Source organism: Capra hircus, chromosome 1 (genome assembly GCF_001704415.2).
Source record: "Capra hircus breed San Clemente chromosome 1, ASM170441v1, whole genome shotgun sequence".
NCBI lineage: Eukaryota > Metazoa > Chordata > Mammalia > Artiodactyla > Bovidae > Capra > Capra hircus.
Window position 1 is genome coordinate 140,945,714 of NC_030808.1, and position 13,941 is coordinate 140,959,654.

The 13,941-nt window shown below is 49.2% G+C and overlaps 1 protein-coding gene across 1 annotated transcript in view; it reads left to right on the forward strand.

Annotated features, from left to right (window-relative positions):
- The window catches only part of BACE2 (beta-site APP-cleaving enzyme 2), a 104,569-nt gene continuing 90,852 nt past the window's right edge, over positions 225-13,941 (forward strand). The window contains exon 1 of the mRNA XM_018051631.1: positions 225-933. Coding sequence (XP_017907120.1) covers positions 634-933 — 300 coding nt within the window. The 5' untranslated portion in view covers positions 225-633. The remainder of the gene's footprint in view (positions 934-13,941) is intronic.

Genomic DNA, 13,941 nt, shown 5'->3' on the forward strand with positions numbered 1-13,941 from the left:
CTCCTTGAGATGCTCGCTGCGTTTTTACGATTCCCTGCACTTCCCTCTGACCCCCACGTCACCCCTGGCAGCCCCCGCCACTGCGGGGCTGGGGAACACCTGCGGGGCACCTGGAGCGCGGGGCCAGGGAGCCCGTTCAGGCCCTCGCTGCCCCTTTAAGGGTTCCCGAAACTTTCCCCTCTGGTATCAGATGAGCCTCGTCACATCCGTTGGCCGCGGCAGCGGGGCGCGTTCCGAGGAAATTGGGGACTCTAGTTTCCCGGGAAAGAGGCGCCGCCCGAGACGAGCGAGGGTGAACGGGGCCAGCCTGAGGGGACCCGGGCGCACCCCGCGCCTCGCTTTGACCTTGGCCGGGGCGGGGAGGGGCCCGGCCCTTGCGGGGCAGCCGCCGCCCGCCAGAGGGGGCAGCGGCGACCAACTTGCAGAACTTGGCGCGGGCTGGGGCGGCTCCGGCGCCTCCTCCTCCCGCTCCGGCCGCGCCTCCTTCTCGGTCCTCCTCCTCCGGTCCGCCGCCGCCGGCCCCGCTGCGCGCCCAGCCCTGCCCCGCAGCCCCGCGCGCCGCCGAGTCGCTGAGCCGCTGTCGCCGGACGGGACGGGCCCGGCCCAGCGCGCCCCCCAAGCCCCACCGCGGGCATGGGCGCGCTGGCCCGGGCGCTGCTGCTGCCGCTGCTGGCTCAGTGGCTCCTACGAGCGGCCCCGGCGCTGGCCTCCGCGCCCTTCACGCTGCCTCTCCGGGTGGCCTCGGCCACGAGCCGGGGGGCTGTGCCTACCCCGGGGCCCGGACCCCCCGCTAAGCCCCGCGCGGACGGCCTGGCGCTCGCCCTGGAGCCCGCTGGGGGTGCGGCCAACTTCTTGGCTATGGTGGATAACCTGCAGGGGGACTCCGGCCGCGGCTACTACCTGGAGATGCAGATCGGGACCCCCCCGCAGAAGGTAGGTCGGTGCGCGCTAGCCAGCCCTCTCCGACTGGGCGCCCTGCAGCCGGGGGCTTCTGGGGGACTTTTGGGGGCGCCCAGCTGTGCCTCCCCCGCAGCTTAGCGTCTCCCACAGAGCAGCAGCAGCTGTCCCCGGAGAGATCTTGGGGACCCAGCGGGGCTCCAGGTCGGGAGTCAGGGCGCGCGCACTCGGGATGCGGAGCTGCCCAGCCCCCGGCGCAGCCGGGGTGCGTGCTTCCGAACTTGTTAGCTGTTCCTCACCATGTGCCTGCGAGGCGAGAGACCTGTAACTTGCCTCTAACGGCATTGCCCCTGGCGAACGACACCTCTTTTCAGCGAAGAGACTGTTTGGTGGGCCCAGGGAGCGATGCTGCTGATCCGAGGGAAATCACTTTGCGCTAATATTCCCACCCCCGCCCCCGTGCTGTCTCATCGCTCAGGAGGCTCGTGGCCAGCCTCCAACGGCGCAGTACCCCTTACAAGGGATTCTTGCTTTATCTCAGCTCAAAGCAACGCTGTTTTAGCAGGCTGGCTCGCTGGCTGCCGGTGGAAGGAGCCGTGCTTCCACGGCGCCACTTTGCTCTCTCCGAGTTGGCTAGGCAGTTTCCTCCGAGATGCCCAGCGGCTCCAGGTTGCCTGGGCCCTCAGCACCGATGAAAGAGTCTATGCACGTGTATGGAACGTGCTAAATGCAGTAAAGGGACTGGGAAAAAAACATGGGCTGAGTCAGGCTCCCGGAGACCAAGTGGTCTCCCAATGGCAAATTAAAATCAAACAGCGATCTTATCCTGATTTTCAGTTATTAGCACTTTTTTGTAGCAAGAAACCCATGTGCCCAGGCCCGGTCATTTTAAGAAAAACCAAATCCTAGGAGTAGATTTGGCTCCCCTCCTCCTTCCAGAGTACTCAATCTGTGATTTCAAGTCAAGTTTTTCTTATCGATCAAATATGCTGTCTGAAGATACTTTATTTTTATTTTTAACATTGTCATTTGGTTTTTAATTCAGCTGTGATTCCTCCATAAATAGCACATACTCATGACTTCGGTGTAATTCTAATTAAATTATTCAAGGCTTTCTTAAGAGGAAAGACATGCCATGCTAATCTCTTTAAAAAAAGAAACCCCACTGAATAACTTCTATACTTGTTTAATTAGTTGAAAAGAGAAAAGCCTTCAAAAATGTATTGCGGCTCAAAACTTTGATTCTGCTTGCCTTTCATCTGAGGGCTGTTTTTGGCATCTCCGGTGGAGGGTGGTTGGGGGGCAGTGGGAAGTCGAGGGGGAGGGAGTCAGCTGACAAAGCTTAACTTGGCCAGGAGAGGTTGGTACTGGTGAAGGCTACCACGTGAGATCATGCGCTGGCAGTGAGAGTCTGGTACATTTTATTTTTCAGGAGATTTCGCTGAGATATTGAGGGTGAACCTCTCTTGTGGCCCAAGGATAATCTTTTGGAACAAATAATCATTACCACCTGGGAATGTGTGTCTTGATGTTTTGAGTGGAAGAGAATTTTCTCAACTATAGCAACCTACTCTAGTATTCTTGCCTGGGAAATCCCTTGGACAGAACTGAGTGACTCAACAACAAAAATTAATCTGGGCAGTGTGGGTCCTGACACCCAAAGTTCGGTTTAGTTCAGTCGCTCAGTCGTGTCCTACTCTTTTCGACCCCATGGACTGCAGCATGCCAGGCCTCCCAGTCCATCACCAACTCCCGGAGTTATTCGAACTCATGTCCATTGAGTCGGTGATGCAATCCAGACATCTCAACCTCTGTTGTCCCCTTCTCCTCATGCCCTCAATCTTTCCCAGCATCAGGGTCTTTTCTAGTGAGTCAGCTCTTCGCATCAGGTGGCCAAAGTATTGGAGTTTCAGCTTCAGTATCGGTCCTTCCAAAGAATATTCAAGACTGATATCCTTTAGGATGGACTGGTTGGATCTTCTTGCTGTCCCAGGGACTCTCAAATAATAGTTTGTCTTTATTAATTAGTCCAATCACCTTTACTCTAAAATGACGAAGTTTATTGAATTAAGAAGAATGTATTGAGTATCTTATGCTGCTGTCTTACTGAAGCCAAGGAAGTAGTTCATTCAAGGTTACTTCTCAGTTATACATTCTCATGTTTCCAGGGAAGGCTCTTTTTAACAATCTAGATTTAATTTTTACATTTGACGGGAAGTGAAATATTCTGTGCCTTTTCCTTGGCCTGATTTAGTAATAAGCTGCTTTATAGCAGAATTCATGTGTGCTCATTCCAAATGCTTACTGTAAACTCTTAGGTGTTAATGACAAGTAAATCAGAATTCATTCTCTGCCTGCCTCCTCCTGAAACATCCCAGACCACTAACTGGGGGTCTGTAACAGGCAAGAGGGGGCAGCTGTGGGGTGACTTCTGAACTTAATGGAAGTTTTCCTGCTCTGTTAATTGCCAAGAGTCCTGCATATGTGCTCTGTGGATTTTCTGAAGCCTAAAATAAAACTGGCTTAGGTGGAGAGAAAAATGGAGTTGTAAATCCAAGAGAATCTTTTGAAAATGAAGGAATAGTCATAGATAGTATGGAGGGCTCCCCTTGTGGCCAGCACCGTGTTACATGCCTTCCAGGTGCCTTCCGCAGGAATCCTCAGAAGGGCCCCAAGTTCTTACCCCCATCTAGTAGATAGCACAACTGAAGTTTGGAGTTGAGAGGCTTTCCCACGGCAATGGGACAAGGCAAAAGCAAAGCTCTAGAAAGCACCACAAGTTGAACCCAGGCCGTTGGACTCCAGAACCCAAGTTCTCAATGACCTGGCAAACACCTGGTCCCTTCCCTTCCTCCCTTCTGACTTATTTTCTTTGGTTTTTGGCCTCTTGTTTTTCTCATCAACCAGAGATCCCCGAACTGTGCACCCTCAGGTATTAGGAACTTAACATATGACCCAGACTGGACTCTCCCAGCCCCAGCCACCCCTCTGTGTATCCCCTTCCTTCAGGGTGAGGCTCAAGCCTCAGCATCCTGAATAATTGGATCCAGACATGCATGGGAGAGACCGTACAGGAAGATTCAACAGGAACCAGAGCCCCATGCTCCTTGCTCTCTCCTGGGAAAGGCTGGGAATGTGTTCAGTCCCTGGGTGCTTTAATCAAGAACTGGGGTCCCTCTTTCGGCCTGACACCCTTCCAAGGCATCACAGGCATCCACCTGGAAGCCCGTATGTAAGCAGCCCCATGTTGGCATGGAGATGAGAGCTGGGGCTCTGATACCATTACATGACTTCCTTCTAACAGGAGAGAACCAGCAGCTGCTTGAACCATGTAATTTGGTCTTATTAATAATAATACTGGTGTTCTAAAGTGATTATAATTACAGCAATTTCCATTATTTTTTAAAAAAAGACTTTCATGCTGACACAATAAATCCAACTAGAGAAGCTAAAGGTCTGAGGCTTTGTACTTGGTAATGGCTTCAAAAAGGCTTTTGGGTTTCTGTTGAAAGATTTTCTGTCATCTCCGCTAATATGGATAAAACAGACAGCAAAGTGATTTTGGGGTTTAGACATTTGAAGGTAAAGAGCTCACAAATTATTAGGGGTTGCACATTTCAATCACGGACTCATTCAAACATGGACTCATTGGCTTCTCAGTTCACAGTTACCTGAAAGATTCTGGACTGAAGATACGATGTATCCTTCATATACAATTTAAAGGTTTGCCTTTTTCAGAACAAGCCACCTAGTGTCCCCAAATTACATTAAACTCACTTCAGGGGAGGCTGGAAAAAGGCCAGCAAGAAGAAATTTGATGGAACGAATTGAGAAGATAAATAACTAAAGACAGTGAAGCCAGGACAAATGACTCGCACGGAAAGAGCCAGAAACCAACGCCAGGTTCCCACCAGCTGCTTGAGGTGGGGGAAGTTGCCCTTCCAGAGCTTTGGAATAATAATTCAACATCAAAGGTCTTATTACAGAGGATCATGAAATACCAGGCCCAGGAATCTGCTCCAAACAACTTGGAGAGGCAGAATCTGAGAAATTGTTAACAACTGTGTATTGGTAGCTCACCTTGATTTCAGGCTGATTGGGTGCTGAACACCACGCTAAGCATTTTGCCCAGATTACTTCATTCTCACTTTCCAACAGCCCTGTGAAGTACATACAGTTGTTTGACTCAGTTTTCAGACGGGGAAACTGAGGCTCAGAGAAGCCAGGTCATGTGTCCCTGGCCACGCTGGTGAGTGGCTAGGCTGACTTTAACCATCAGGTCTGCCTGGGTCCACAGTCTGAAGATTTCACTGCTGTGCATGCTGCTATTTGAACTGCAGTGTCTTTCCCCCAACCACCAAAATGTTTGTTTATTTATTTGGCTGCACTGGGTCTTGAGGCATCAGGGATCTTTAGTGACAGCATGTAGTTGTGATGTGCAAACTCCTAGTTGTTGCATGAACGATGTTTAGCTGGTAATCTAGTTCCCTGATGAGGAATTCAACCTTGCCCCCCTGCAATGGGAGCATCGACTCTTAGCCACTGGACCGCCAGGGAAGTCCCTGCAATGACTTTTGTTTTTAAAGAACCACCTTCATTTGTCTGTGAATGACTTGGGCATAGTGGGAAGCACCCTGGAGCCACCGCAGTGTCCTGGGTCCTAGCGGTATTTCATACATGACGATGGGCAGGTGACAACCTCCCTGTGCTTCCCCTTTCCAACTGGTTATTTTAAGTTTCCTGCAGCTGCTGTAATGCAAGAACACAAACTAGGTGACTTAGGACAATAGAAATGTACTCTCTCACAGTTCTGGAGGCCAGGAGTTCAGAATGAAAGTGTCAGCACGCTGCACTCCCTCCAAAGGTTCTGAGGGTGGATCCTTCCTGCCTCTTCCAGCTGCTGGTGGCTCCAGGCAGTCCGTGTTGTTTCTTGGCTCCTAGTTGCGTCCTCCCATCCCTTCCTCTGTCTTCCTGTAACACCACTCCCCCACCCCAGACCCCATGTGTGTTTCTATGTCCAGATCTGCTTCCTCTTATGAGAACAGCAGTCACTGGATTAGGACCTGTCCTGACCCAGTCCAACTTCACTGTGGCTTGATTTTAACTCTCAAGACAGGTCATGGGTTCACGCTTTTAATATTTCTTTTTGGTGGTGGTTCAGAGGGACACATAATTTAATCCACTCAAGTTCATTCTAAGTTTATCATTCTGTGGATCTTTTCCCTTTCATTCTCTCCCATCTTTTAATGGCCTGTTATTTTAATTTGGAATTCAAGTGTAATTTTCATCAAAGGCCGCAGCACATGGTGGTTTTGGTGCTATGTTGACACAGTCTGTGACACGATATTGCACTGTGGGACAGGGCAGGAGGTCGAGGAGGGGAAGGTTTGGGGTTATTTTCTGTATTTCATTGTCTGTTTCCTCACTAGAGAGTAATCACTTAAAATTTTAAAATGTCTCTTGTCATGTTGCATTAATTCCAGAATTGCTGGAATCATTGCATAACCTGGGAAAAGCCCACTTAGGCAGGCTCGGATCACTGGTGTTTAAATACCTATGACTCACAGATACTCATGCTGTAAGCTTGCATTTCATGTCGTAAAGACTTTGGAAGGCATCTGTCTTCCCCTTTCAATGGAATCTATAGGATATGAAATACACGTGCTTTTCCGTGAAGCATCCACAGCCCTTTCTTGACTTCTGCCTGACTTCCTATGTCGTCAGAAGGTGGCTTGACCTCCTCTGGGCTTCCTGTTTGCTCCTAGAATGATCGCTGAACTCAGTGTAGCTAAAACTATAAGAGGAAGGTCTAGTTGAGCCACTGCTATGGTTGATTTCTTCTCCACGGTGGGCTGTGTCCGCAGTGGACTGTGTTGGACCTGAGGAGAGGACTTTAGACCTGACACCACTTTCCCTTCCCCGTGGGGTGGAGCAGCATGCCTTGAGGTTTATTTTATGTCTCAGACACTGAAAGGAGCAGGTCAGGCCTTTGGTTCTGGATTCAGGGTCCACCTGGGCTGAGGTTGAGGGTCATGGCTGCTGACTCTCACCCTGGCCCCAAGCAGAGGGCAGCAGGGGGAGGCATTGGGTCTTATCTGATGGTGAGCAAGCCACGGCTCCCTTGAGCCTGAGAGCCCCCATTTAGGACAAACAATGGGCCTTCTGCATACACTTGGCTCCCCTGCCATCTGTCACAGGTCCCTCCTTACACTCTCTCTGCTCTGCCTGCCCAGCCCAGGCAGGGTGTTGACACCGGAATCATTGTTCGATAGTGACTCTAGATACCACCTGGGAAACGGAACACACCGGTGAGGCAGGTGGATGGCTCACCTGGGCTTCTGTGCCTTGTGCATACATTGTGATGGTGCAGTGTGGGTAGGGCTTCCCGGGTGGTGCTAGTGGTAACGACTGTGCCTGCCAATGCAGGAGACACAAGAAACGCAGGTTCAGTCCCTGAGTTGGGAAGATTCCCTGCAGGAGAGCATGGCACCCCACTCCAGTATTCCTGCCCGAAGAATCCCATGGACAGAGGAGCCTGGCAGACTACAGTCCATGGGGTGACAAAGAGTTGGATTGCACGCACACACGCAGTGTGAGTAAGGGTGTGTGTGCCATATTCTGGGCCATTTCCCAAGCTGTGGGAAATGTGTGTGTGACACACGGTTGGACTGGCTGTCACATGGCTTCCGTTCCTCATCTCCTTGCCCAGATGGACTATTTGACTTTTTTTTTTAATCTATCACTACTTAATAAAAAAAAATAGTTTGTTTTTTTGCTCTTGGAGTTCTCGAAGAGTAAAGAGACTATTGGAGGGCTGACATCACCACAGGGGAGAAACAAAGCTAGTAGGTTTGTTTCTGAGTTAATGCTTGCTGCCCTGCACAGGTATCAGGTTGAGTGTTTCCAAGTTTTATTATACGGTGCATCATATACCTGTATGTGGAAACACACAATCTCAGCCCTGCCAGTTTAGGAAGATGAAGAGGACTGTCTGCAGTGTTAAGGGGTGGTGGCCTGGGCTAGCTTCATCTTAAAGGGCAGTGGGAACCTCTCACTCCATCTCACACTCGTCTGAGGACGCACAGGAGGATTTATACCCGGCCCTCCTGAGAACCCGGCAGGCTCAAATGGTAAAGAATCTGCCTGCAATGCAGGAGATGCAGGTTCAATCCCTGGGTCAGGAAGACCCCCTGGAGGAGGGCATGGCAACCCACTCTAGTATTCTTGCCTGGAGAATCCCCATAGACAGAGGAACTTGGTGGGCACAAAGAGTTGGACAGGACTGAGCTACTAACAGAACAATAGCAGGGACCCTGTAGACCTCCAGCCCACCTCAGCCCTGTGCTGGATAAATGGCCTTCTTGGGAGGGGGTTGAAAACTGCTTCAGTTTGTCTGCCTGCCAACCCTGTGCCAGAAGCCCAAGAGAACAACCACGAAGCAGCCCCTTCAGAAAGTGGCACTGTGGGGGGAAAGGGTGGAAAGCATTGAATCCAAGTTTTCCAGGCAGCCTCAGGGGAGCGGGATAATCAGCTCTGACTCCCTTTCAAGGCAGGATGTGCTGCTGGAATTGGGAAGCTGCTGCTTTTTGAAGGAGGTGTGGATTCCCCAAGCCGCAGAGGGAACATTCAGAGCCATCTTCGCTACATTGAGCTGTCTCCTGGGGAAATTCATTAGCTTTTCTCAGCCTGACAAGCCACCATCTCCCGCTTGTCAGCCTTGGGGAATTAGGCGTTTCTGGTGCTGGTCCCGGAAAGTCTGCTCACCAAATACTGGTGTGGATGAGCAAGTTCTCCAGCCGCTCGGGGCCTCAGTTTCGTCCTGTGTAAATTAGGGGATTGATCGCGTGACCTGAGATGCCTTCTAGAAGCCCCAGCACTCAGTGATTATAATCTGTTTTGTTTGTGAGCCCTTCTGATAGCTCTAATTTTCAGCAGCTGCTTGCAGGTACGTCACCTGGGGTCTGTGAAGATGTGGAACCTGGTTCAAGCCATGGGAAGCAGGCAGGCCGCATGGTGCTGGTTGGAAGGCCAAAACTGAAGTAAACCAGCTTCATAAACCAGCTGGCCACAGGGGGCTGGGGTGGGGACCAAACACACCTGTTTGTTGTTGTTTAGTCGCTCAGTTGTGTTCGGCTTTTCTGCAACACCATGGACTGTAGCCCTCCAGGCTCCTCTGGCCATGGGGTTTTTCAGGCAAGAATATTGGAGCAGGTTACCAGCTCCTACTCCAGGGGCTCTTCCCGACCCAGGCAGATTCTTTACCGCTGAGCCACCTGGGAAGCAAGCACACTTTGTAGAGTTGGTTTAAAATTCAGATTCCCAAGACCCAGTCCAGACTGACCAGACAGGACAGTCTGCACCGAGGCCTGGGAGTCTGCCCGTTATAGCATCTCCCACCCGCAAGCTACCCCTTCAGTGGCCGGCCTGGTCTCAGCCCTGGGACACTGTTTGCAGGCCGTGACAGAGACAGTGTCCTCTGCCGTGTGATTTCCTGAGCGGAAGCAGCAGGTTCTTTCCTCTTCCTGAAGCCTGGTTGTTTAAGTGTGAGGTAGCGCTAGTGGTAAAGAACCTGCCTGCCAACACAGGAGATGTAAGAGACATGGGTTCATAGCCTGGGTGGGGAAGATCCCACCCAGGAGGAAATGACATCCGACTTCAGTATTCTTGCCTGAAGAATCCCACGGAAGAGGAGCCTGGCAGATAGTCCATAGGGTCCCAAAGAGTCACACATGGCTGAAGTGACTTAGCACTCATGCTGACTGCTTAGGAAATCTCTACCTCCAGCAAGTTGTGTTCCAGACGCTTGCTTGCATTTGGCAATTTTGAAAGGTGGTATGCACTTTCTGCAGAGCAAGAGCTCTAAAGCCCTGCTGTTCAAAAATCTCTGTGCTGACTGCATCCTTTTGAAATTTGCAGTCTGTCCTGAGCAGTAATTTGTAAATCAATGAAAATGAATTACTAGGAAAATGAAAGTTTAAGAGACATACACATCTAAGTGCCATATTTTAGATGCTAAGATTCAGCAGACATTCCACTTTTCTGTTTGCCAAAGTTTCTGGGGCTTCCTCGCCCATCCTGTGGTTACCTTGTTGCCAACACATAACCATTTGTTTGTTTGATGGGTGCCACCATCTGGGGCACTCTTCCAGCACAGATAAGAAGTTGTTACAAATGGTTCTAGTAACACTTGTTTTGCTGCCTGCTGTCTTCAAGAGGACAGTGGTCATTTTCACTAAAGCAGAAACTTCCTGGGCAGTCCAGTGGTTGGGACTTTGCCTTCCCAAGCAGAGTTTGCAGGTTTGATCCCTGGTCGCCAAGCTAAGATCCTACATGCCTTAGGGCCAAAAAGCCAAAACATAAAACAGAAACAATACTGTAACAAATTTGTAAAGACTTTAGAAATGGTCCGCATCAAAAAAAAAAATCTTTAAAAGAAAAAAAAAAGAAAATGTGAGTGATGTGAAATGTTAGCTTCTGGGTTTCCAGCCCTCTCAAAAGGTGGTGGTATCCAGCTTTATATCAGAGGTAGCAAGTAAGTCTAACTCATTTCAGTTCAGTCGCTCACTCATGTCCAACTCTTTGCTACCCCATGAATTGCAGCACGCCAGGCCTCCCTGTCCATCACCTCACGTCCATCGAGTTGGTGATGCCATCCAGCCATCTCATCCTCTGTCGTCCCCTTCTCCTCCTGCCCCCAATCCCTCCCAGCATCAGTCTTTTCCAATGAGTCATCTCTTCGCATGAGGTGGCCAAAGTATTGGAGTTTCAGCTTTAGCATCAGTCCTTCCAATGAACACCCAGGACTGATTTCCTTTAGAATGGACTGGTTGGATCTGGCAGGTCACACTCTGGGAAACTGTCCTGCAGGGGTCATTGGGCAATCCCTGGAGATATTTTTAAGTGTAGTCAGTTCAGTTCAGTTGCTCAGTTGTGTCCAACTCTTTGTGACCCCATGTACTGCAGTATACCAGGCTTCCCTGTCCATCACCAACTCCTGGAGCTTACTCAAGCCCATGTCCATCGAGTCCATGATGCCATCCAACCATCTCATTCTCTGTTGTCCCTTCTCCCACCTTCAATCTTTCCCAGCATCAGAGTCTTTTCCAATGAGTCAGTTCTTCTCATCAGGTGGCCGAAGTATTGGAGTTTCAGCTTCACCATCAGTCCTTCCAATGAATATTCGGGACTGATTTTCTTTAGGATGGACTGGTTGGATCTCCTTTCAGTCCAAGAGACTCTCATGAGTCTTCTCCAACACCATGGTTTAAAACCATCAATTCTTTGTTGCTCGGTTTTCTTTATAGTCCATCTCTTACATGACTACTGGAAAAACCATAGCTTTGACTAGATGGACCTTTTTTGGCAAAGTAATATGTCTACTTTTTAATATGCTGTCTAGGTTGGTCATAGCTTTTCTTCCAAGGAGCAAGTGTCTTTTAATTTCACCATCTGCAGTGATTTTGGAGCCCCCCCAAATAAAGTCTCACTCTTTCCTTTGTTTCCCCATCTATTTATCATGAAGTGATGGGACTGGATGCCATGATCTTAGTTTTCTGAATGTTGAGTTTTAATCCAGCTTTTTCACTCTCCTCTTTCACTTTCATCAAGAGGCTCTTTAGTTCTTCTTCACTTTCTGCCATAAGGGTGATGTCATCTACCTGTCTGAGGTTATTGATAGTTCTCCTGGCAATCTTGATTCCAGCTTGTGCTTCATCCAGCCCAGCATTTCATATGATGTACTCTGCCTATAGGTTAAATAAGCAGGGTGACAATATACAGCTTTGACATACTCCTTTCCCAATTTGGAACCAGTCTGTTGTTCCATGTCCAGTTCTAACTGCTGTTTCTTGTTCTGCATACATATTTCTCAGGAGGCAGGTAAAGTGGTCTGGTATTCCCATCTCTTTAAGAATTTTCCACAGTTTGTTGTGATCCACACAGTCAAAGGCTTTGGCATAGTCAGTAAAGCAGAAGTAGATGTTTTTCTAGAACTCTCTTGCTTTTTCAATGATCCAATGGATGTTGGTAATTTGATCTCTGGTTCCCCTGCCTTTTCTAAATCCAGCTTGAATATCTGGAAGTTTATGGTTCACATTCTGCTGAAGCCTGGCTTGGAGAATTTGAGCATTACTTTGCTAGCTTGTGAGATGAGTGCAATTGTGTGGTACTGAGCATTCTTTGGCATTGCCTTTCTTTGGGATTGGAATGAAAACTGACCTTTTCCAGTCCTGTGGCCACTGCTGAGTTTTCCAAATGTGCTGGCATATTGAATGCAGCACTTTCACAGCATCGTCTTTTAGGATTTGATCTAGCTCAACTGGAATTTCATCACCTCCACTAGCTTTGTTCGTAGTGATGCTTTCTAAGGCCCACTTGACTTCCCATTCCAGGATGTCTTGCTCTGGGTGTGTGACCACACCATCGTGGTTATCTGGGTCATGAAAATCTTTCTTGTATAGTTCTTCTGTGTATGTATTCTTGCCACCTCTTCTTAATACCGTCTGCTTCTGAGATGTTTTGGCTGTCACAATTTGGGGGGTGGCACTGGCATCTGGAAGGTGGAGCCCAGCAATGCACCGGACAGAGCCCCTCCCGCAACAAAATATTATCTGCTTCCAAAAGCCAGGAGTACCAGGGATCTGAAATCCTGGCAACTCAGCACTGCAACTCAGCAGGCCTGGTAGTGACTGCTCAGAGCAGTAGGGAGGCTGTCCATCAGAAGCATCCGTGTGGGCAGGAGCGGGCAGTGGCAGCAGGCCTGTGCTTGTGGGCCGTCTTGTTCCTAATGTCCTAGTTCTTGCTAGATGCCGTGAGGCACTTCTAACTCAACTGCCTGGGGATTGAAGAGATGAAAGAATCTTGAACTAGATTCAAAGGATGACCATGATTTATTCCTTCATTTGGCAAATTTATTACACACCTACTAAAATCCCATGGACGGAGGAGCCTGGTAGGCTGCAGTCCATGGGGTCGCTAAGAGTCGGACACGACTGAGCGACTTCACTTTCACTCTTCACTTTCATGCATTGGAGAAGGACATGGCAACCCACTCCAGTGTTCTTGCCTGGAGAATCCCAGGGATGGGGGAGCCTGGTGGGCTGCTGTCTATGGGGTCGCACAGAGTCGGACACGACTGAAGCGATTTAGCAGTAGCAGCAACTGTATACCAGGCCCTATTCCAAGCCCTGAGATGTAACAGTCAACTTCACCAAGACAGCCCTTGTTTTTCTAGAATCTATGTGCTTACTGAGAAGATAGATTGTAAAGACAGTAAACAGAATGTTTGGTGATGAGGTACAGTATCAGTCTGGTGATGGGCATGGATAAAGACCCCTTTAGAAAGGGGGCCCACATTCCAGGATGAAACCAGACAGGTGAAGGGGCACACAGCACCAGCATCCTGGGCCGTGGGGAGTCACTCTGATGTGCCTGGTTTTTGATGGAATTCCTCATTCACCTGTTTTTTTGTTTGTTTGTTTGTTTTTTAAGGTAAATTTTTTCTTTTCTTTATTGTTACCAAAATTTCCTCAGAAACATAAAGTTTTGTTTTTTTAATTTTTATTTTTAAAAAGTTTTTAATTGGAGCGTAATTGCTTTGCTGTATAGCACAGGAGGCTCGGCTCGCTGCTCTGTGATGACCTTCTAGAGGGTTGGGATGGAGGGGGTGAGCTTGAGCGGGAGGGGATACATGTATATACGGAGCTGATTCCAACAGCTGACTCATTGGAAAAGCCCCTGATGCTGGGAAAGATTGAGGGCAGGAGGAGAAGAGGATGACAAAGTATGAGATATTCGGATGGCATCACTGACTCAATGGACATGAGTTTGAGCAAACTCTGGGAGATAGTGAAGGACAGGGAAGCCTGGTGTACTCCAGTCCCTGGGGTTGCAAAGAGTCAACTTAGCATCTGAACAACAGGAAGAGCTGATTCACCTTCATCTGTTTTTAAATTGTGCTTTGAGTTTCAATTTTACCAGAATAAAGGCCTTGCAAAGTGTGAAAACGTTAATCTACATGCTTTAGGCCAAGGGTGTGCAGGGTGT